The sequence below is a fragment of the Anopheles ziemanni genome, chromosome 2, assembly GCF_943734765.1.
Source record: "Anopheles ziemanni chromosome 2, idAnoZiCoDA_A2_x.2, whole genome shotgun sequence".
NCBI lineage: Eukaryota > Metazoa > Arthropoda > Insecta > Diptera > Culicidae > Anopheles > Anopheles ziemanni.
The window spans coordinates 35029137-35046176 of record NC_080705.1 but is presented as its reverse complement, the minus strand read 5'-3'; the positions used below and the strand labels follow the sequence as shown (position 1 = coordinate 35046176).

Genomic DNA, 17040 nt, shown 5'->3' with positions numbered 1-17040 from the left:
CAGTGAGGCGGGGAATTAGGGAGCGTGTTCCGTGAGCAAACGGGATTACACACGGGAAGTCGTGTCCTGCGAGGGTGGCCTTCTTTAAGGTCAAACCGTAACCGACCGGGGCGAGGATTAGCCAAAGCGGGGGAGGAGGAAGACATAACGTCTTACTACGGGGATGCAGAATTGGAACTCGACCCGGAATGCTGGCGCATTGGGAAATCTAGCGCTATTTAATGGCAATGATGGAGGCTAATAAAACGGTACCCCTGAGGGAAATCAATCGTCGTCACAATGAAGCACTTTACCCGGAAATGCTACTCAAATGCCCAACGGTCATAAGAACTAATTAGTGTGCACTTCTCTGCATCATAAATTGGGGAATGTTAATTTTAATTTTCATGCTATCTCGACCAGTTAAGTAGAACAATTCGAAGAAACTTTGGAGGTAATTAATATCTTAGCATAACATGTGATAAAATTCAATAGGCATGGCTGGGGTAATATGCACCTCTGAAGCAAAATGTACCGTTTAGAATTTCTTATGAAAAACGCGTTTTGGTCGCTAGTAGTCATCCTGCAAGTGTGAGCTAAAATATGGTCACTCTGTGCAATTAATAGCTCTACATCGACAGAAACGCGAAATAAGAACAAAACAAGAACATCACCAGTTCGGTCATGTTCTGATATAATATTTCCAACCATACTAAGAAAAAAATAGTACAAAAGTATAGGTTTTTACAGGGTTACATAGTTCTTTGAATTAGAATCAGAGCTACAAACTACATATAAAAATCTCGGTATGCAGATTTACTCGTATTTTAATTAATTAATAATTTAAATCATACAACTATGGACAGGGGCATAATGCACCCATTGGTCGAGGAAAACTGCTTCAGTTTGTAAACAAACTAAAACGAATTATTATCCTTCAAAATTAAGATGATGAAATAAAAGCATTCAAATCACAGAAAATTTTTAAACTTATTAACTTATCCCTATTTGGTTATTTGAGTAAGGCATTTGCATTTTGCCTCACTATTTAGGTGCGTACTGCTCCGTTATGATGGTGCATTTTACCCCAGCACAGGTACATTTTGTCTCAACCAGAAAAAGATAAAAAATGAGCTTTTGAGAAATTGGAAAATTCATATATTGTTTAACCACAAAAACTGAAATTCAACAGGTTACTTGTTTGTACCTTAATGAACCAAATGAATTGATAAAATCGACAATCACTTGCAAAGGTAATTGAAAACTCAATAGTTTTCCTTAAGGAGTGCGTATTACCCCAAGAAGATCTATTTATCTTTTGGTCAAGCTGGGCCATTGATAAGAGAATTCATATTTTGATCAATCATCATTTGATCTAACGGAAAGCTTATCCAAATAAATTCGATTTTCCATCAATACAAAATAGACTGTAGATGCTCTACAGCCTAACTTATTCTGAGGGCGAAGAGGATTCACTTTCATTTTCACCCATCGCATGCTGATTAAAAGCCCATAACCCAACATTGGAATCCATGCCCATATGGTGGACGGTAGAAGAAGAGCAACTTCCTCCAGCACGATTACCACACTCACACACATGCCCTGTTATAAATGGCTGCACATTAGGTGAAACGATTTGTTCACACCGAGAAAAATCCTCCACCCATCCAGCCAAATAGGAATTGATTGGAAAAGTAATTGCGCTGGATTGTGTTGACCGTCGGCGTCTTCCGTGTCCTCCGCAGAACCGCCGGGATTCCAATCGGAAGAAACAGCAGCACGGGTAAACGGCACGGAGCGGTGTGAAGAACACAAATTGCACGTAGCGCGCTACGAGAAAATTACATTTATCCCCCTCATTTTCCTCTCCAAGGCGGAGGGAACTGTGGCGAAACACCATCGTGCACCATTCCGGGCAAATTGCATCACGCCGTAGACATAGTGGTTTGTTTTGTTTTGCAGTTGTATGTTCCTGCCCCCAGCTATTACTATCAAATTAGGCCGAACCCAACAACGACCTCAGAGGCATGTAAGATGTCACCATTTTTACAGGGAAAGGTAAAATATGAACTGTACTGTTAGATAGCATAATATACAAAACATATTTGCAGCACTAAAGTTTATAAACAACATTTGTACAGTAAATCCGAGTGGTGGAACGAAACATCTACCTATCGTAAAAGGTCCCTAAACGTTTAGATATAAGAAAGGCAGCGTGTTGACCTTCGGACCTAAACTAGTTGGATATTTTGTAAACATCTGTGTATGCAAGAAACGAACAGAAAACTGACTCCTCATGTAAAATGGTAAAAATACAACCGGAAGCCTTTCCTTGGATTGGTGCTAACGGTCCGTTATTTTGCACGGGGCCAATTTTGCGGTGTCTCACCGACCGATCACTTCGCCAACAATCAATCTTCCCCATCGTTGGTCCCGCCACAACAACTCTTTGTGCCACTCTGAAGTGGAGACCGCATCAACGCGAGCCGTCAATCTGACCGCGCGAATAATGTGCTTCCCGATCGCTCGTCCTGTCTGGCCACCCTGCAGACTTGCCAAAATCACAAAACGAAAACCTCGGCCGTCGTTTAATGACAATATCATTGAGACACGGCACAAAAAAAAGGTAAACGGTTTGCGGGCGGGCAAGGGAACAACAACGACAAAGAAACTGGGGGAGCAGCGCAACACATTCGCATTGTGGTATTTACTCGCGATACGGCGGGGCGGTCACGGGGAGACATGCCTTTGGAGAGAAGCGAGTAGAAGAAGCGCGACGGTTGGTCTCGCACGAGCCGAGTCTGAGATAACGATCGGCCGGGGCCTTTTGCCGGGTTGGTAAGACGGTGGCGGCGGGTTGTGTGACGTAAATTGCGACGTCAATGTCAGTTCCCGCGGGGGTTCGCGAGACGAGCGCAACCCGTAAGAAATCGCAGTCGCAAAAAAATGGGGAACGCGAAAGGAAACGGCAAGCAGAGCGTTTAAAGTCGTCCCAATTTCGTCGTCTGCCGGCTGGAGATCGATCGAACGGGATATTTCGACGGTTGGGTACGATTCACCAGGCCACCAAAGCGATCCTCGATCGAAGAACGAGTGAGCTAATAAAACGATTGAAGAAGAATAATAAACGAGTCTTTTTTAAATACACCGCAAAAAAGTACTTACCGAAAAGCGAATCTCCTTCTCGAGCACGTTATCGTTAATGACCTGTATGAGACCTTCCTCGCTGGAGTGGAGAATTGGCACCAGAAAAACGTACGGAGATCTCGTGAGGGCCTTCAGCTGTGGAGACAGACAAGCGGTACAAGAAAATGCTTCGGTCGATTAAAAGGATTAAAAACAAATCGTCAAATCGCTGGAGAGTACTCAAATAAGTCCTTGTATTCCCCTTTGTTTTTCGTATTGTGGAGACAAGTGACACTCATTAGGGTCACAAGTGAAAGGATGGAAGTTCCGTGCAAAGGATCACACCTCTTATCTAACCCCTACCCCGAAAGGACGTTGGACCGGCGCAGTTCCGGTTTGATTAATGTGCAAACCTTCAACGTTTTCCTTCTCTCTATCGCCCTATCCGTGGGTCGTCGCTATTTTTTATGGCACCCTTAATTTCGATGGTGATGCGCATTACATGCTTGAAATTCGCGTGACACTCGCTATTCGCGTCTCTCCCCTTCCGGATAACGTTAGTGTTTTTTGTTGTTTTTATTGGGGTGAGGCGTTTGCATCAGCACTTCATCAACTTCGCTGCCTATCACAGTAATGTTTCGCAATATCAGCTTAGGCACGAGTTTTGGGGCAAGTGATCATCTTGTTTTTTTTGGCCTTGGGTTGCTAACGATGTCATTTAGGGAGTTGGGGTGATGGACACGAGAAGAAGAGAAGAAAAAAAGCTAACCGAGGCGCCATTAGCGAAACGTGTTCCGTGACATCATAAACATGCCTTGCAGTCGCGATCCGGCGTGTACGAAACAAATATTTTATTGCGATATTGGGGAGAGTAGTGCGAGCCATGTTGTGTTTAAAATATTGCGTACTTTCGTGATGACATGTGCGTCGGTAATAAAACGGAACGCTTATGTGGGAAATTGATGCCACGCGGCAAACGCGATTTTGGAGCGATAAATTGCTGAAAATTTACGCTATTATATAAATCAAATCGATTTAAATGTTTCGCAACGTTTCGAACATTGTACCGATAAGAAAATGGGCTCCGTTCTTTTTCGATCAGCTCCTTAAACTCGATCATATCACTCCCGTTTTTTTTGTTTTGCTTTCGTTTCCCGTTAATTTATATCGAATCAGCAAACTCAAGGACCCGTCCAGAATCTGTATCTATCAAATTACGGACCACCATCGGACCCCCAAGGTTTCGTTATGGCCACCGGGGGTAGGGAACCTTCACGCCAAGCGAGGACAGGCAAAACAGTGGTCCTATCGATGCCCGCGTGCCCAATCAACGCTTCTCGGTTCAGAATCTGATCAAAGTTAATTAGATTTGCTTCGCTGCGATACCGAAGCCGGGAACCGGAACACAATCGACCCATTGACGACAACCCACTGCAACCGGCCTTACCCTTCCTTCGCCCTCCCCGGCGGTAGATCAACTTTCATCACCGTGAAGATCATTGCGTATTCGATTGGAAGCCAAGCGGGGGGAACTTTCGCTACCGTTTGCGGAGCATATGGGGTATCGTCCCGTGTCTCAGGGTCGGCCGATGAATCGGGTTACGTTTCATCGGAGGGGCTGTGGTCACCGGCCACCGTTGGACGGCGGATGAACTTACATGAAGATTGATTTTCATCTGCAGCTCCAGCGAGTTGGTGGTGGCGGACAGGGATTGAAATAGATTCAAGATAATTAGCGGATCGCATGGCTCGTAGCCGGCCAGCGGACCGGCCGCCGTTGTTTCCGCGTATCCGGCGTCGCCGTCGATGGACTCGCCGCCGCCGTCCCCGATGATGGCATTTTGTCGTGTCATCCCGGGCGAAGTAGGCGTCGCGCAATTTAACTCCGCCGTCGCCATCGTCGTCACGCCGTCGCCGGTTGCTTCCCCCATCGGCGAGGATGCGCTATCGGGACAATCATCCGCGTTGTACGACATTTTCGTCTGTTTGTTTATCAATTTAGATTCGCCTGCGCTATCTTTCACTTTGTGCACCACTCGAAGCGGTAAGCTTTTTGCTCTTGAATTCTTTTTCGCGTTTTTTTACTCTTTTACACACACTTTAAACGCCTACTGTGGCGGTTGTTTTCACTTGAACGACGCAACGATTTCAGTTAGGATAACACTTTTTACCTTTTTTACAATCATGCACGCCGGGATAAAGTTGTCACACGACTATCGTAAAGCACATTAAAAAAAAAAGAAGAAAACACAACTCGTATGATAACACACTTCGGGTGGTTGTACAACGGGCTAGATTGAGATGATCTTATGTTTGTCGACGACAATATTCTAAACACTACAGGATCGGGGCAACCACCAGGTGAATGCCGGCAATCGTGGCCGGTGGCGATAATTTGTTTTTGTTTTCTTTTATCCTTCGCTGTTGACAGCCGTTGCGAAAGCGTTACTTCGCCGCAACCGTATGAGCGAGCATGGCGTAAAGAAATATTGCGCGCGTTTTTCTGTTTGCGGTGAAAATATTCTATCAAACATATTAGAGATATCTACCAACTTCCAGCAGTATCAATTCCCTCTTCAGGTTATTTTATTTTTATTTTTCAAAATTTAAAAGCTACTGGCAATAACGACCAAAATGATCGCTCGTAAATGCATGGAATTAAATGGAACAACAAAATATCATTATAATAACCACAATAAAAGATAACTGACGGTAAAAGGCATTTTTCAAGAAATAAAAGCTACCGGTTGATGATACGATTTTAACGATAAACAGGCAAGATACAAATAAACAACCGCAAACAAGGTAATTGATCGTTGTTCAATCAATTTATATAACCACTGCATCCCGACCGAGGTAGATACGCGGGGACCGTAAAGTAAGAAACGGTGATAAATTTGCCCCCTAGGGACTTTTTTGGTTTTATTTTATCCTTCGTGTCGCTCATTCCATGCTTTGCTTACACACAACACACTTCACTGCACACGCAATCTGGCCGGTGGCTTGCTGTTGCTTTTGCTTTCGAATTTATTTCGGGACTCATCGGTAAGGATTCCACCGTCGCCGGTGCGGCAGCGATAAACACACGTGGCACTAAGTAGGGGCTCTTACTTTTCTTCCTGCGGGAAGGAATCTACCGACACCGCCGCGTACTTCACGGTCACGGTCGCACCTAGTGAATGGTGCGTCGCCGGCGAAGCGAACTATGGCAATGACCACGCGGATGATGCTTGTTTCTGCTGTTGGTCGGCATGGAGGCGCCGTGAACGAAAGTCGGAAGCATGTTCCAAACCATCAACGGCGAAGAGAACGTACCACGCCGGTCGGAAGTAAACTCGCGACTGTCGTTACGAGCGCTACGACTTGCACGCGGTGTGTGCAGTGAAAAAACTTCGCTCGGAAATGTTCGGGCCGGTGTCAGCACACTTCGTGTTTCCCACTGCCTGCCGTAAGTATGACAGTATAACAAAATATTTTGTACGTTGTGTGTTTTTTCGGAACTGTCACTCTCGCTGCTGGCAGAAATGTATGTTACTGTTGGAAGAGTAGAAAATAAATGTGTATTATAATTGTTTCTTGTTATACGTCACCAAATACTGGATCCCCTAGTGGCCTCCTGCCTTGGAAAGTTGATGTTTTATCTGACGGTATATGGAAAACTTGTAATCGTCCATTCGTACACTTAATTCGAAACATAACATACAATGCGAAACATACAATGGCCACGTGGTGTGTTGGAACCATTTTGGAAAACAGATTTACACAAGACATAGTTTACGTTTCTTGAAGCCCAATGCAGCGCTGGTTATAGTACGTAGAAAAAAATACTGCCCATAGATTGTCACCGTATGTACATATGTGAGGCGGCACCAGAACAAGCTTTATGACCCACGATTTGTGCTGCCTATCCGTCGGCATAGTTCGTATATCATGGTTTGTGGCTGCTTCACGGATCAGGGTGTAGGACCGTTACACCTAGTAAGCGGTTTTGACAAAAATTGACAATATATGCACGATAAGCCGTGTAGAAGGAATTCAAGATGTTAAAAAATGAGCATTGCATGACGTGTAGAACTTTCGTCCAAAATTGTTCGTAGTTCGTCATGAGAAAACAGCAACCAAAATGATTAACTTTCCTTCGTGATTTAACAATTAAAGAAAAATCATAGATGGTCACTTAGGGATGTACTGTATTCGTAAGGTGGTATGCTTAAACATCCTAAATTTATCTTGCTTCCTGTAGGATTGCAAAAAAATCTAATCTGCTTTCGTCGTGTCCGCGTCCGTTGAGCCCGAAGAACGCGCGCATTGTGTGTGCGCACCCCTTATGATTTCGATTTGTCAAATGTTGGAAGCGTTTTCACCGGGCGTGTCAGTGGAGCCCGAGAAAACTTTTGTAACTCGGGGTCCACACTACAGCGCGACGTCCCGTCACGAAACGCGACGTCGCCTGACAGGCGGCCGAACTCTATACAAAAAAAATTTCGCACAAATCGCGCTAGTGTAGAAACATCGAAAAACGCGACGTCGCGATAGCTCTTGTCAAATGTCAATTCGAAACGAAAACAAACCGACAGCTGGATAAAACGTAAACAAACCGATTCACAAACGCGAACAAAACGAGCAATATTCTTCACGAAACATCGGATTTTGCGTTGTACTACTTATTTCTAGGCTTCACAAATGTAATTCAGTTATCAAACTCCGTTATAATTGATATTTTTACCAAAGTTTTTTCGGGTGCCGAAACGTAAACAAACTGCTCTTCAACAAGTAGGAGATGATGTGGAAATATATACTTCCTACGGCGGGCCAAAATATCGTCGTTGTCTGTTTAAGTTTGTTTTCTCAGTGAATTTCAAATGTGGAAGCGCCAAACTCACTCAGGGTGCATAAAATACGTAGCTAAACAAATACGATGCATTACTACCTCAAAATTCAATAAAAAATGTTAGCCGAGTTTGCGCCCCAATGTGATACATATTTCCACATACTCTCCTACCTCTGTCGCGCTTGGCTTGCGCGATTGTTCTGCCGAAACTGGGCTACTTTTGAAACGGGACGTCGCGCTGCATTGTGGACCCCGAGTAACTCGGGGTCCACACTACAGCGCGACGTCGCCTGACAGGAGCTGAACTCCATATAAAAAAAACCTTGCGCGATGTCGCGCGAATCGCGCTAGATTTTTTTTGCATGGAGTTCAGCGCCTGTCAGGCGACGTCGCGTTACGCGACGGTGCAGTCTGGAAAGCGTGTAAGATATTCTGTTTGGTTTTTAACAACATCTCAGATAAAACAATTACCCATAAAATACAATTTCATCTCAAATAGCATCAAATTACTCCATAGATTAGACACGAAGGATTTTAAAACATTCTTTAAATCGCCGCCAAGATTCGATGTCAACAGTTTAACTTTTCAAATAATTTCAAGGTTTATACACACATTCAAAGAAAACCGAGTTCACACCTATTCGGCCTTTTAGGAATTCATATCACGCAGCGAGCGAAAGATGGATGCTCACTATAGTGGGCAATCCTAAGGAGAATACTGTAGTATTTGCATAAAGTAATAAAGAACTAATTGGGAATTTATTCTTCCAATACCCCGACATGTGCGAGCATAGCGTAACCTACAAGGTGTATTAAAAAGTATAACCAAGGTGTATATAAGCTGCTTTGCCATCCTTTCAATCCCTACAGGAATTCGAATCATTGGGACTCAATCCGGTTGACTAAAATCGAGTATCATTGGAAACGAATTTAGTCGCAATTGTAAAGAGTCAGAATCCGATAAAATAGAGTAAAATTTAATCGCATTGAATTGAGCCACAAATGAGCCACAAAATCGAATGGGTTCGAACAAATTTGAAACGTGTCTGTCAAATGCGATCCAATCCGATTGAATCCGGGACGGGAGCGCATCTTCGAATCTTCCGAATATCCGATGCTCCCAACACTACTACAGAATCCGTCAGCGCGGCTTTTTCGTGCGTTCCTGCGGAAAGAACAGCGACATTTGCAATTTCAGAACACACATTCCGAGTGCGTGGAAAAAAGTGCTACTGATAGCCAAAAAGCGACCCTTCTTGCACTATTCAGTGCTGCAAGGAAGTCGTAATTGAGATCGAACTGGTTCTGTGCAGGAAAACGTACATTTTGAGTACTTGAAGTGTGGCATCGATCCGACAGCAGCTCCGGAGGAAAGCGTAGCGTCAGCGGAGTGTTTTTTCATCTTGCGGCTACAACAAAGTATGGTAAGTGTTCTATCGATCCACTTTTGACGAATTTGATACGTTTGTTTCGTGTTATTAATGTTTTCATTTAGTAAACACGGTTGTTTACTGATAATTCTCTACCGATCACACGCACGCCATACGTACACACATACATACACACACATACACGTTCACGCTCCGTTGGAAAAACCGCACGGCGGGAACAAAAAAAAAACCAGTCAAAGATGTCTCGCCATCCGCATGACGCCAAAGTGTACGTCGGTGAGTTAGGTAACAACGCTAGCAAACAGGACATCGAGGAAGCGTTCGGGTACTATGGACCGCTGCGGAACGTGTGGGTTGCCCGCAATCCGCCCGGTTTCGCCTTCGTCGAGTTTGAGGATGCGCGCGATGCGGAGGATGCAGTACGCGGGCTAGATGGGCGTACGATTTCCGGCCGGCGAGCCCGGGTAGAGCTCTCTACCGGTCGTGGTGGACGCGGTGGTGGAGGTGGCGGACGCGGTGGACCACCGCGCGGCGGTAAAGGTGGCCGATTCCAGTCGGACGATCGGTGCTACGAGTGTGGCGGACGTGGCCACTTTGCTCGCGATTGTGCCCGTTCGGGTCGCCGAGGACGCAAAAGGTAGGTAGCAAGTCTACCAAACGGGTAGAACCGTTTGTTTGGTGTGTCTCTTTCTATTTTACTGCCCAACCTGCGCGGATACTGTCCGCGGAACCCTAAACACATTCGTTCCTGCACCTCCATAAGCTTTATCCTTCCTTCACACCAAAAGGAACAAATCTCTCTCTCTCTCTTTCCCTGTCCCCTACGAGCAAAAAAAAAAGAAAAACTTCCAACCTTACCACTTCACCTTTCAACAGTAGCTTTCGAACTGGTACAGTAACAGCGAAGCCACCGAAGGCCGCCGACGACGGTCAGCATCGTCGAGCCCTGCTCAAATGGATAATCTGCGTTATTTGATGAGCGCATTGGAACACTTCGATCGAAGCATGCTCGATCACTTTGGCAACCTCTTCTCCTAGCCTCCTTCTCCGGAGTATTCTTCTCGCTCCCGATATGATATGACGGGGGCCCAATTCGTCTCGGCAGCCTAGACAAAAGCAAAGAACGATCCTATCGATCGACCGAGTCGTCAACACACACCTTTCCCGTGGATGCGAAACGGCTACGAGAAACCGGAGGCCTGCTCGGCGGGTCCCGCGGCTCCGTAACTCCACTCCGTCCGTAGTAGTAGACCGTCGTAGAAGCGGCAGCGCGGCGGCGGCATGGAACTGGCATGGAAGATGGCAAACAAAACCAACCAAGCGTCCTTTACCAACGCGTGGCAATTGGTTTGCCACAAAGTCTCACACACACACACTCAGACATACGATCCGCGGGTTTGGTGACACCCGCTCCAGATCCGATCGGAGGTTTCGTCAAGCATCTCTGGCTCTGCTGCCACCACCAACCTCCTCGTCTGGTGTGTGTGTTGGGTGGGAGGGGGGTCGGTGGTAGAAGACGGTCGCAGCGGCGCCCCCCTTCGCACAGAGTCGTCTAGAACTCCTTCAGCGTAGTTGTTCGTCGTGCAACGTCGTGCGTCGCTACATTTATTAAAGGTCTGCGTGTGCAAGCGACGAAGCGCTCTTCCAAAACCCAATTTCCCAACCCCGGCGGCACGCAGCTCGGCGAAGCCATCGAGAGAAAGAGGCGATTGTGCTCCGGAACTTCGCTTCGGCCCGGTTTTCCTCCGCCCGGAACACACACACACGCACTGCAACCTCAGGAGAAGTCTTTCCCCTTTGCCCCTTCGCCCCCTACCAAGGGGAGATGGGAGTTGAGGTGAGGGTGTCCCTGGTGCTGTACTGCGGTCTGTTTTCGGCAAGCAGGGGGAAGAGAACCTCCCTGTGTTTCTGCGCACCACTGCTCTACACAAACCTCTCTTCCACTAAACAACTAGAGCTTCTAGAGCATCTCCTTAATTCTGCAAGCGAACCGCGTGAGTGTTTCCGTTAGTTAAGCTATCCCAATTTTAACCATTTTTCCAACCAACAATTTTTCTCCGTTTGTTCGTGTTTTTTTTCCGCACCACGCCACGGGTTGCGAGATATCATATGCGAGCGGTGGCCGCATTAAGAAGACTAGAGGGAAAGAAGAAAGAACCGACTGCAGCTGCTGAGGAATGCGATTTTTGTTTTGCTAAGAAAACCGATAAATGTTTCCTGTCTTCGAAAGCATCAAGTTTAGAGCGATGAAATGTTTTATCAGTTCCCTCATCCCCCGCTCCACCAAACAATCTGTTCCTTTGGTTGTGGCAAGGGAACGACGACAAGGGTGGCGGTGATCGGGAGAGAATTTATTGTAAATAACGTATATGATGACGGGTTTGTTTTTCATGCTCCCCGCTTTCCCACGCGATGGGTAGGGAGTGGTGGCCATTGCAAATAGGCCCGAGCACGAAAACTAACTTCAAGCGAAAATTGTTGAACGTTATTGTAAAATGCTATGGAAAATCCTGTTCTTGCGATCGCTGTTTGTGTTGCATGGTTGTAAAGATCGTTCAAATTGACGCGGACCCGATAGCTGGGAAAAAAACAAAACCACCTTACACTATTGGAACTAATTAGTTTTGTTCTGTAGGACCATTACACGTGTTATCGATTGCCTTATCTAATGTGTTGTTTTCTTTTCCGTTCGTTTGTTTTCACATTGTTTTTCTTTCCTTCTCGTCCCCTTTTTCTACGCTACGTTACGTGCCTGTGTACGTGATTTCCGATCCATTCCGCCCTTCCCCACCACTAGGTCTCGCAGCCCACGATCGCGCTCGCGCGAGCTACGTACCCGTTCGCGTAGCTACAGCCGTTCCCGCAGCCGTGACCGCCGTTCGCGCTCGAAGGGAACGCCCAAGCGGAGCACTCAGGCCGCCCGCTCGGTGAGCCGGGATGTGAGCAAATCGCCCCGCCGTACCTCGCGCAGCCCCCCATCGAGAAGTCGCTCCCGTTCGGCGAAACGGTCCGTGTCCCGCTCACCGTCCCGCTCGGTGTCCCGATCGCACTCACGCCATCGCAACGGTGACCACGACTAGGGTGCAGCGGATACACGGAAGACGACGAGAGGAGGAAGGGGTTGATGCGTCCGATGGAGAATATCATCATGTATCTTGCTTGGCTACATCTCTCTAGAATACTAGAACACACCGTGACTCGCCTAACGTCTTCTCCTCCTGTAATGGGGGAGTTTCAGGAAAGGAAGGGAGAGGGGTTTTTTTTTGGTAGGACCAATAGAGAAATACACAAACACACTCAGACGCAGACCACCGAGGCTTAAAAGGCCCTCCTTTAGGCTTAGAAAGGCCGCCTAACGGGGGTGTGTAACCAACAAAACAGAACAGACAGGGCTTATAATTTATAGTAAAACAAAACAATAGGAGCGGAACGTGTGTGGTGAACCGGTAGGTTCGAACACACACTGTTAAACATCTCCTAAGCAAACTAAATGGCGTAACCTTTCCTACAAACGATATAGAGGCGTTCTGCTATTAGACCACCAGAGTCTTATCCTTATGCTGCACCATAAACGGTAGTTCTAACAACGCAACGATACCGAACAACAGCAGCATAGAAGAAAGCATGACGAGTGGTCAAACACACACAGTTTCACAATGTAGTATTCTCGGGTCCTGGTCGACACACCGCGTCGAAGCCGCCCGGTTTTTTTTTTAGTTTTTGGTAGTTTAATCGACGACGTGCATCTCGGTGAACTGAACGTTTAGAGTAAAACGAATGCACCGAAACCTTAGCGGCGAAGAAGCAGAAGAAGCATTTTATTTTATTCAGCGAGAAAGGACTTTGTGTGTGTGCAGTGAAAGTAGTAGCATTTAACCATGGTTTGACCACCGTTTTTGTTTCTTTTTTTTTTGAAAACCTCACAATAGAGCCGGACGACAAGACACTACTAGACTCGGATCTCCCCGAAAAAGAAAAAAAAAACAGGCGAGAGCTTTTGGACTTTCGCAAAGCAAAGGCACACTATTATCTCAAAATATGAATTTTTTTTTGTATCAAAGAACGCTATGTACAATTTTGTGTTTACGGTTTCTAATTACAATCTGTACTTTTTGTTCGTGTCGTGTGGCGAGTTAGATAAGTGTTAAGCAAGGAAATGTGTATGTGAATAAAAATTAAAACGATACAAGTCTCGAAGTACGTACCTAGCCGGTGAATTATTCGCTAAAAATATCCTACTTTCGGAATTCAAGCCGGATGCCAAATACATTTTCAAATCCGGGTAATTAACCTTGTCCTGTTTTCGTGGCATAAAAATAAAGTTTATTTCGTACACTCCACTAATTTTAACGTAACGTTCAAGTACATACAGATATGCATGCTTGCCCTCCTTTTAGGCACGAGTGTCGTTGAATGGCTACCATTGGGGTTTTTTGGGTTGGTCCGGCGTTATCGGGCAGTGCCAGCGAGCTGCAGCGCCTACGGATATTCCGGTTCCGTATCTTCGTCGTCGATTTGGAAAATTTTCGTCACCGCTTCCGTGTTCAGTTGCTTCGGTCCTTCGCAGCTGGTGTCCGTGCTGGAGCAGGTCTGAAAGCAGAAGGGAGTTTGGTTCAGCGTCCAGAGACGGCGGAGGAGCCAGCTTTCATCCCGAATTTTACCTGACAGTTGCACGATTTCGGTTCCATATACTCGTACTGTCGCGCCACAAGGTCCGCATCCGGATGGCAGTGGCGTAGCAGGGCGACCGCTTTCGTACGCCCAGCGTGGACGCACACCGGATGGTGCGAGCGTTTGTACGGGAAGCGCCAGTCAGATATTTCGTTCGAATCACAGCGACCCCAGCAGGAAAGTACGCTCACGTGGTCCCAACACTCGCGCCCCTTGCTGTCCGTTTGCGACACGCGGTAGGTGAACAGGCGCTTGTGGCATCCAAGGTAGACATCCTTCGGGCGGTTCGCAAGCTCCGAGTCGGAATCGGCCGCCGATCCACCGCCAAGTGTGAGGATCATACAGATGGCTGAAACTAGCAGGCGGCCGGACGCTTTACCGGCCATCGTTTCGAAGGAAGGAATTCAAACGTTAACTAAAGAATTCTGTAAACGAGGTTAACCGAGGGGGAACTTTTCTTCACACTGAAGGTCAGGGAATGTAATCCTAGGGCTTATTTCGAGCAGCAGGTCACAAAAAACGGCACCGAACCCGACGGTTGCAGCATCACTCCTATCACCTTCGACGGTTTCGAGTGGATGAGGTTTTAATCAACCGAAGCCATCGGTTTTATACACATCCGCGGAGTCACTGAGGAGGATAGCTTCATGCCTCGGACATGCGCAACGTTCACGCATGCAATCCGCTTTCGATGGCAAAGTGACCACTCATTCATCCTAGTGTGTGGGTGTACCATTAGGGGGTTGATTTTCTAGTCCACGCTTCCAAGAAATAAAAACCACGAGTCCTTTTTGTGCCTGCCTGTGGAGATTAAGCCATCGCACGTAGCGTAGAAGGCAGCACTTGAAACAGCTGACTCGATAGGGGCTCCTAGTGCTACAGCGGAACTCAACCGGGCCCCGAACAACGGAACAAATGCAAATGTAATCGGATTGCCAGTCAAGCGAAATGGCCGAAGTTGAGAATTATTGAAATTTAATGGACAACATCGTAACGACAAAGACGCACTTTTGTCGTACTATTGCGCGGCAGTACTGCTGGACAGCAATCGAGACAAAAATACAACACCCGTCGCCTGGTCCGTTTTTGTGGAGCGAGAAATAAAATCACACAAAGTCATCTCCCATGGGAAATGTCCACCCCACGGTGGACACGTCTTGGAAGTTGGTATTTCATCTTCAAAAAGGCTACGTAAAAACATGTTGAGGAACGGAACACAAAAAAACAAACAGCAGTCGATTTCGTCAAACCTTTGGGATTTTCGCATTGCTCGATAACTGTTTCAATTGTTGATTTGATATGAAACTGGCCAAAATCAATCCAATTTCATAAATAATTGATCAAAGCTACCTTGTCATGAAAGCAAAAGCTATTTTATCCAACGTTTAGCACTGTAATCGTTGCTTTAAACCGTACTCGTCTTTGGCGTAGAAAGCTTACTTTAGAACGTACTAAGCGTGTTTCAATGCTGTGTAAAATATATCTGTTAAACTTCGAGACACGAAGACACTTGTGAATATAGACAGACAGTTTTAAAGAACATAAAACTGATCAAATGTCTATTTCTTCTATATTCCCACTGCCCTAAAAATGGCTTTATATTGTTCGACGTCATAAGTTAATTTTTGCGCCAGATTATAATGATTTCCACATTATTTTATCCTTTGAATTTCCGTCGCATGATCGAACCACTTGTTGGGCAAATGTATGTACCGGACCAGCAAGAAGAACCCACGAGGCTTCACTCTGCGCATGGTCTCAACGTGTTGGCTGCTAAACGTTGCCCCCTATAAAACGGTCGATTCCGGTCACCGGAAGCATCAGTGTTGGATCGGTCAGTTAGCAATCGGAAGCATCCCGGAACAAGCGCTGCCGCTTTACAGCTGCCGTGCTACTGCTTCTGCTACGCATGATGGTGATATTAAGCCCAAGGTGTTAAGTACAGCAAGAAAACATTACCAGCAAGAAGGGATTTCCTATACGTTGTGTTGTTGAACAAGGGTGACGCCTTAAATACTGTTTAAATTTGACTTGCTCCCGTGGTCACGTTCGAGGACCGTTTGGCTGGAAAAATGTCATGGCTTCGTCTGGTGACAGTGATATTGTGTGCGATTATGCTCGCGAGGGCCCGGGAGACGTGGCAAAAACCGGGATGCCATAAAGTTGGTGAGTACTGTGCTCCATCGCCTTCTTCAACGTGAAGTGTCGGTTGGTTCAATACAGTTAGTCCATTTTTATCCATCGCCCGCAGGACACACGCGTAAGATAAGCATTCCGGACTGTGTCGAGTTCACGATTACCACCAATGCCTGTCGAGGGTTCTGCGAGTCGTTCGCCGTACCATCGGCGCCGTTCGCTATCGTTGGCCACAAACCTCCACAGCCGGTTACGTCGGTGGGCCAATGCTGTAACATAATGGAAACGGAGGATGTGCGGGTGCGAGTACTGTGCGTGAATGGCATAAGGAATCTTACCTTTAAATCGGCCACCAACTGTTCCTGCTATCACTGCAAAAAGGACTAAGGATGACGATGGGCGGCGCAGCCAGACCATCAGCTAGGCGTTCTATTCTAACTTTGCATGGGGATTCAGTGATGGTGCCTAATTGAGGTCCCGACAATGCATCCGTTTATTTACCTCTGAGCCATTTGTTTGGGAGCCATGTGAGATAGTCGTGTTGATCGTGCAAACCGTCAATAGTGTACAAAATATGTAGTTATTCCCTACGATATGCTTTAATGAACCAAAAATTTCAAACTGAAAAGAATAAAACCATGTCCTGAAATATGTAAAATGAGCATTTATTAAATATGAACGTATAATTCAAATTTCAAAAACAATGTAATCACCACCCAGCCAGCAATATCTGTCAATTTTTGGTAACGGTCCGCAATCGGGTCTAACGGAAGCACGAAAGACCGTCAATCCAAGCCGATGGGTGCACGCACACATGTAAACACCTGCTTCACGCACACATAAGCAGTAGAGGCAGCCATTTTTTTATTTTATTATTATTCAATTTATGTCAATAATAAATTCATA

At 46.2% G+C, this 17040-nt stretch overlaps 4 protein-coding genes across 5 annotated transcripts in view; 2 read left to right on the top strand and 2 right to left on the bottom strand.

Annotated features, from left to right (window-relative positions):
- LOC131281533 (cGMP-dependent 3',5'-cyclic phosphodiesterase-like) overlaps positions 1–5081 on the bottom strand; it is a 48456-nt gene extending 43375 nt beyond the window's left edge. The window contains exons 1-2 of the mRNA XM_058310871.1: positions 4764–5081; positions 3145–3261 (exon numbers count right to left, since the gene is read on the bottom strand). Of these exons, the coding sequence (XP_058166854.1) occupies positions 3145–3261; positions 4764–5081 (435 nt within the window). The remainder of the gene's footprint in view (positions 1–3144; positions 3262–4763) is intronic.
- Positions 5082–9105: 4024 nt separating this feature from the next.
- Positions 9106–13667, top strand: LOC131282007 (serine/arginine-rich splicing factor 7). 2 transcript variants are annotated; one of them, XM_058311388.1, is made up of 3 exons: positions 9106–9360; positions 9561–9964; positions 12125–13667. In XM_058311388.1, exons 1-3 carry the CDS (start codon positions 9358–9360, stop codon positions 12405–12407), a joined length of 690 nt encoding a protein of 229 aa, XP_058167371.1. In that variant the 5' UTR covers positions 9106–9357; the 3' UTR covers positions 12408–13667. The 2 variants fall into 2 exon arrangements, with proteins under 2 accessions (XP_058167371.1, XP_058167372.1); XM_058311389.1 differs by having other exon boundaries at positions 9432–9964.
- A 139-nt stretch (positions 13668–13806) lies between these two features.
- LOC131282008 (thyrostimulin beta-5 subunit) lies at positions 13807–14384 on the bottom strand. The gene is made up of 2 exons (XM_058311390.1): positions 13989–14384; positions 13807–13917 (listed from the first exon to the last, which is right to left on the bottom strand). Exons 1-2 carry the CDS (start codon positions 14382–14384, stop codon positions 13807–13809), a joined length of 507 nt encoding a protein of 168 aa, XP_058167373.1.
- A 1662-nt stretch (positions 14385–16046) lies between these two features.
- On the top strand, positions 16047–16521 carry LOC131282009 (thyrostimulin alpha-2 subunit). The gene is made up of 2 exons (XM_058311391.1): positions 16047–16164; positions 16250–16521. The coding sequence occupies exons 1-2, from the start codon at positions 16071–16073 to the stop codon at positions 16519–16521; spliced, it is 366 nt and encodes a 121-aa protein (XP_058167374.1). The 5' UTR covers positions 16047–16070.
- The last annotated feature ends 519 nt before the right edge of the window (positions 16522–17040 follow it).

What these genes read in the sequence shown, in the direction of transcription:
- LOC131282007 (XM_058311388.1), top strand. An exon ending in GGTCGCCGAGGACGCAAAAG is followed by an intron (nt 9,965 to 12,124) that starts GTAGGTAGCAAG and finishes CCCCACCACTAG; the next exon opens with GTCTCGCAGCCCACGATCGC.
- LOC131282009 (XM_058311391.1), top strand. Translation starts at nt 16,071, where the DNA reads ATGTCATGGCTTCGTCTGGTGACAGTGATATTGTGTGCGATTATGCTC. An exon ending in ACCGGGATGCCATAAAGTTG is followed by an intron (nt 16,165 to 16,249) that starts GTGAGTACTGTG and finishes CATCGCCCGCAG; the next exon opens with GACACACGCGTAAGATAAGC.
- LOC131282008 (XM_058311390.1), bottom strand. Translation starts at nt 14,384, where the DNA reads ATGGCCGGTAAAGCGTCCGGCCGCCTGCTAGTTTCAGCCATCTGTATG. An exon ending in CGAAATCGTGCAACTGTCAG is followed by an intron (nt 13,918 to 13,988) that starts GTAAAATTCGGG and finishes TTCTGCTTTCAG; the next exon opens with ACCTGCTCCAGCACGGACAC.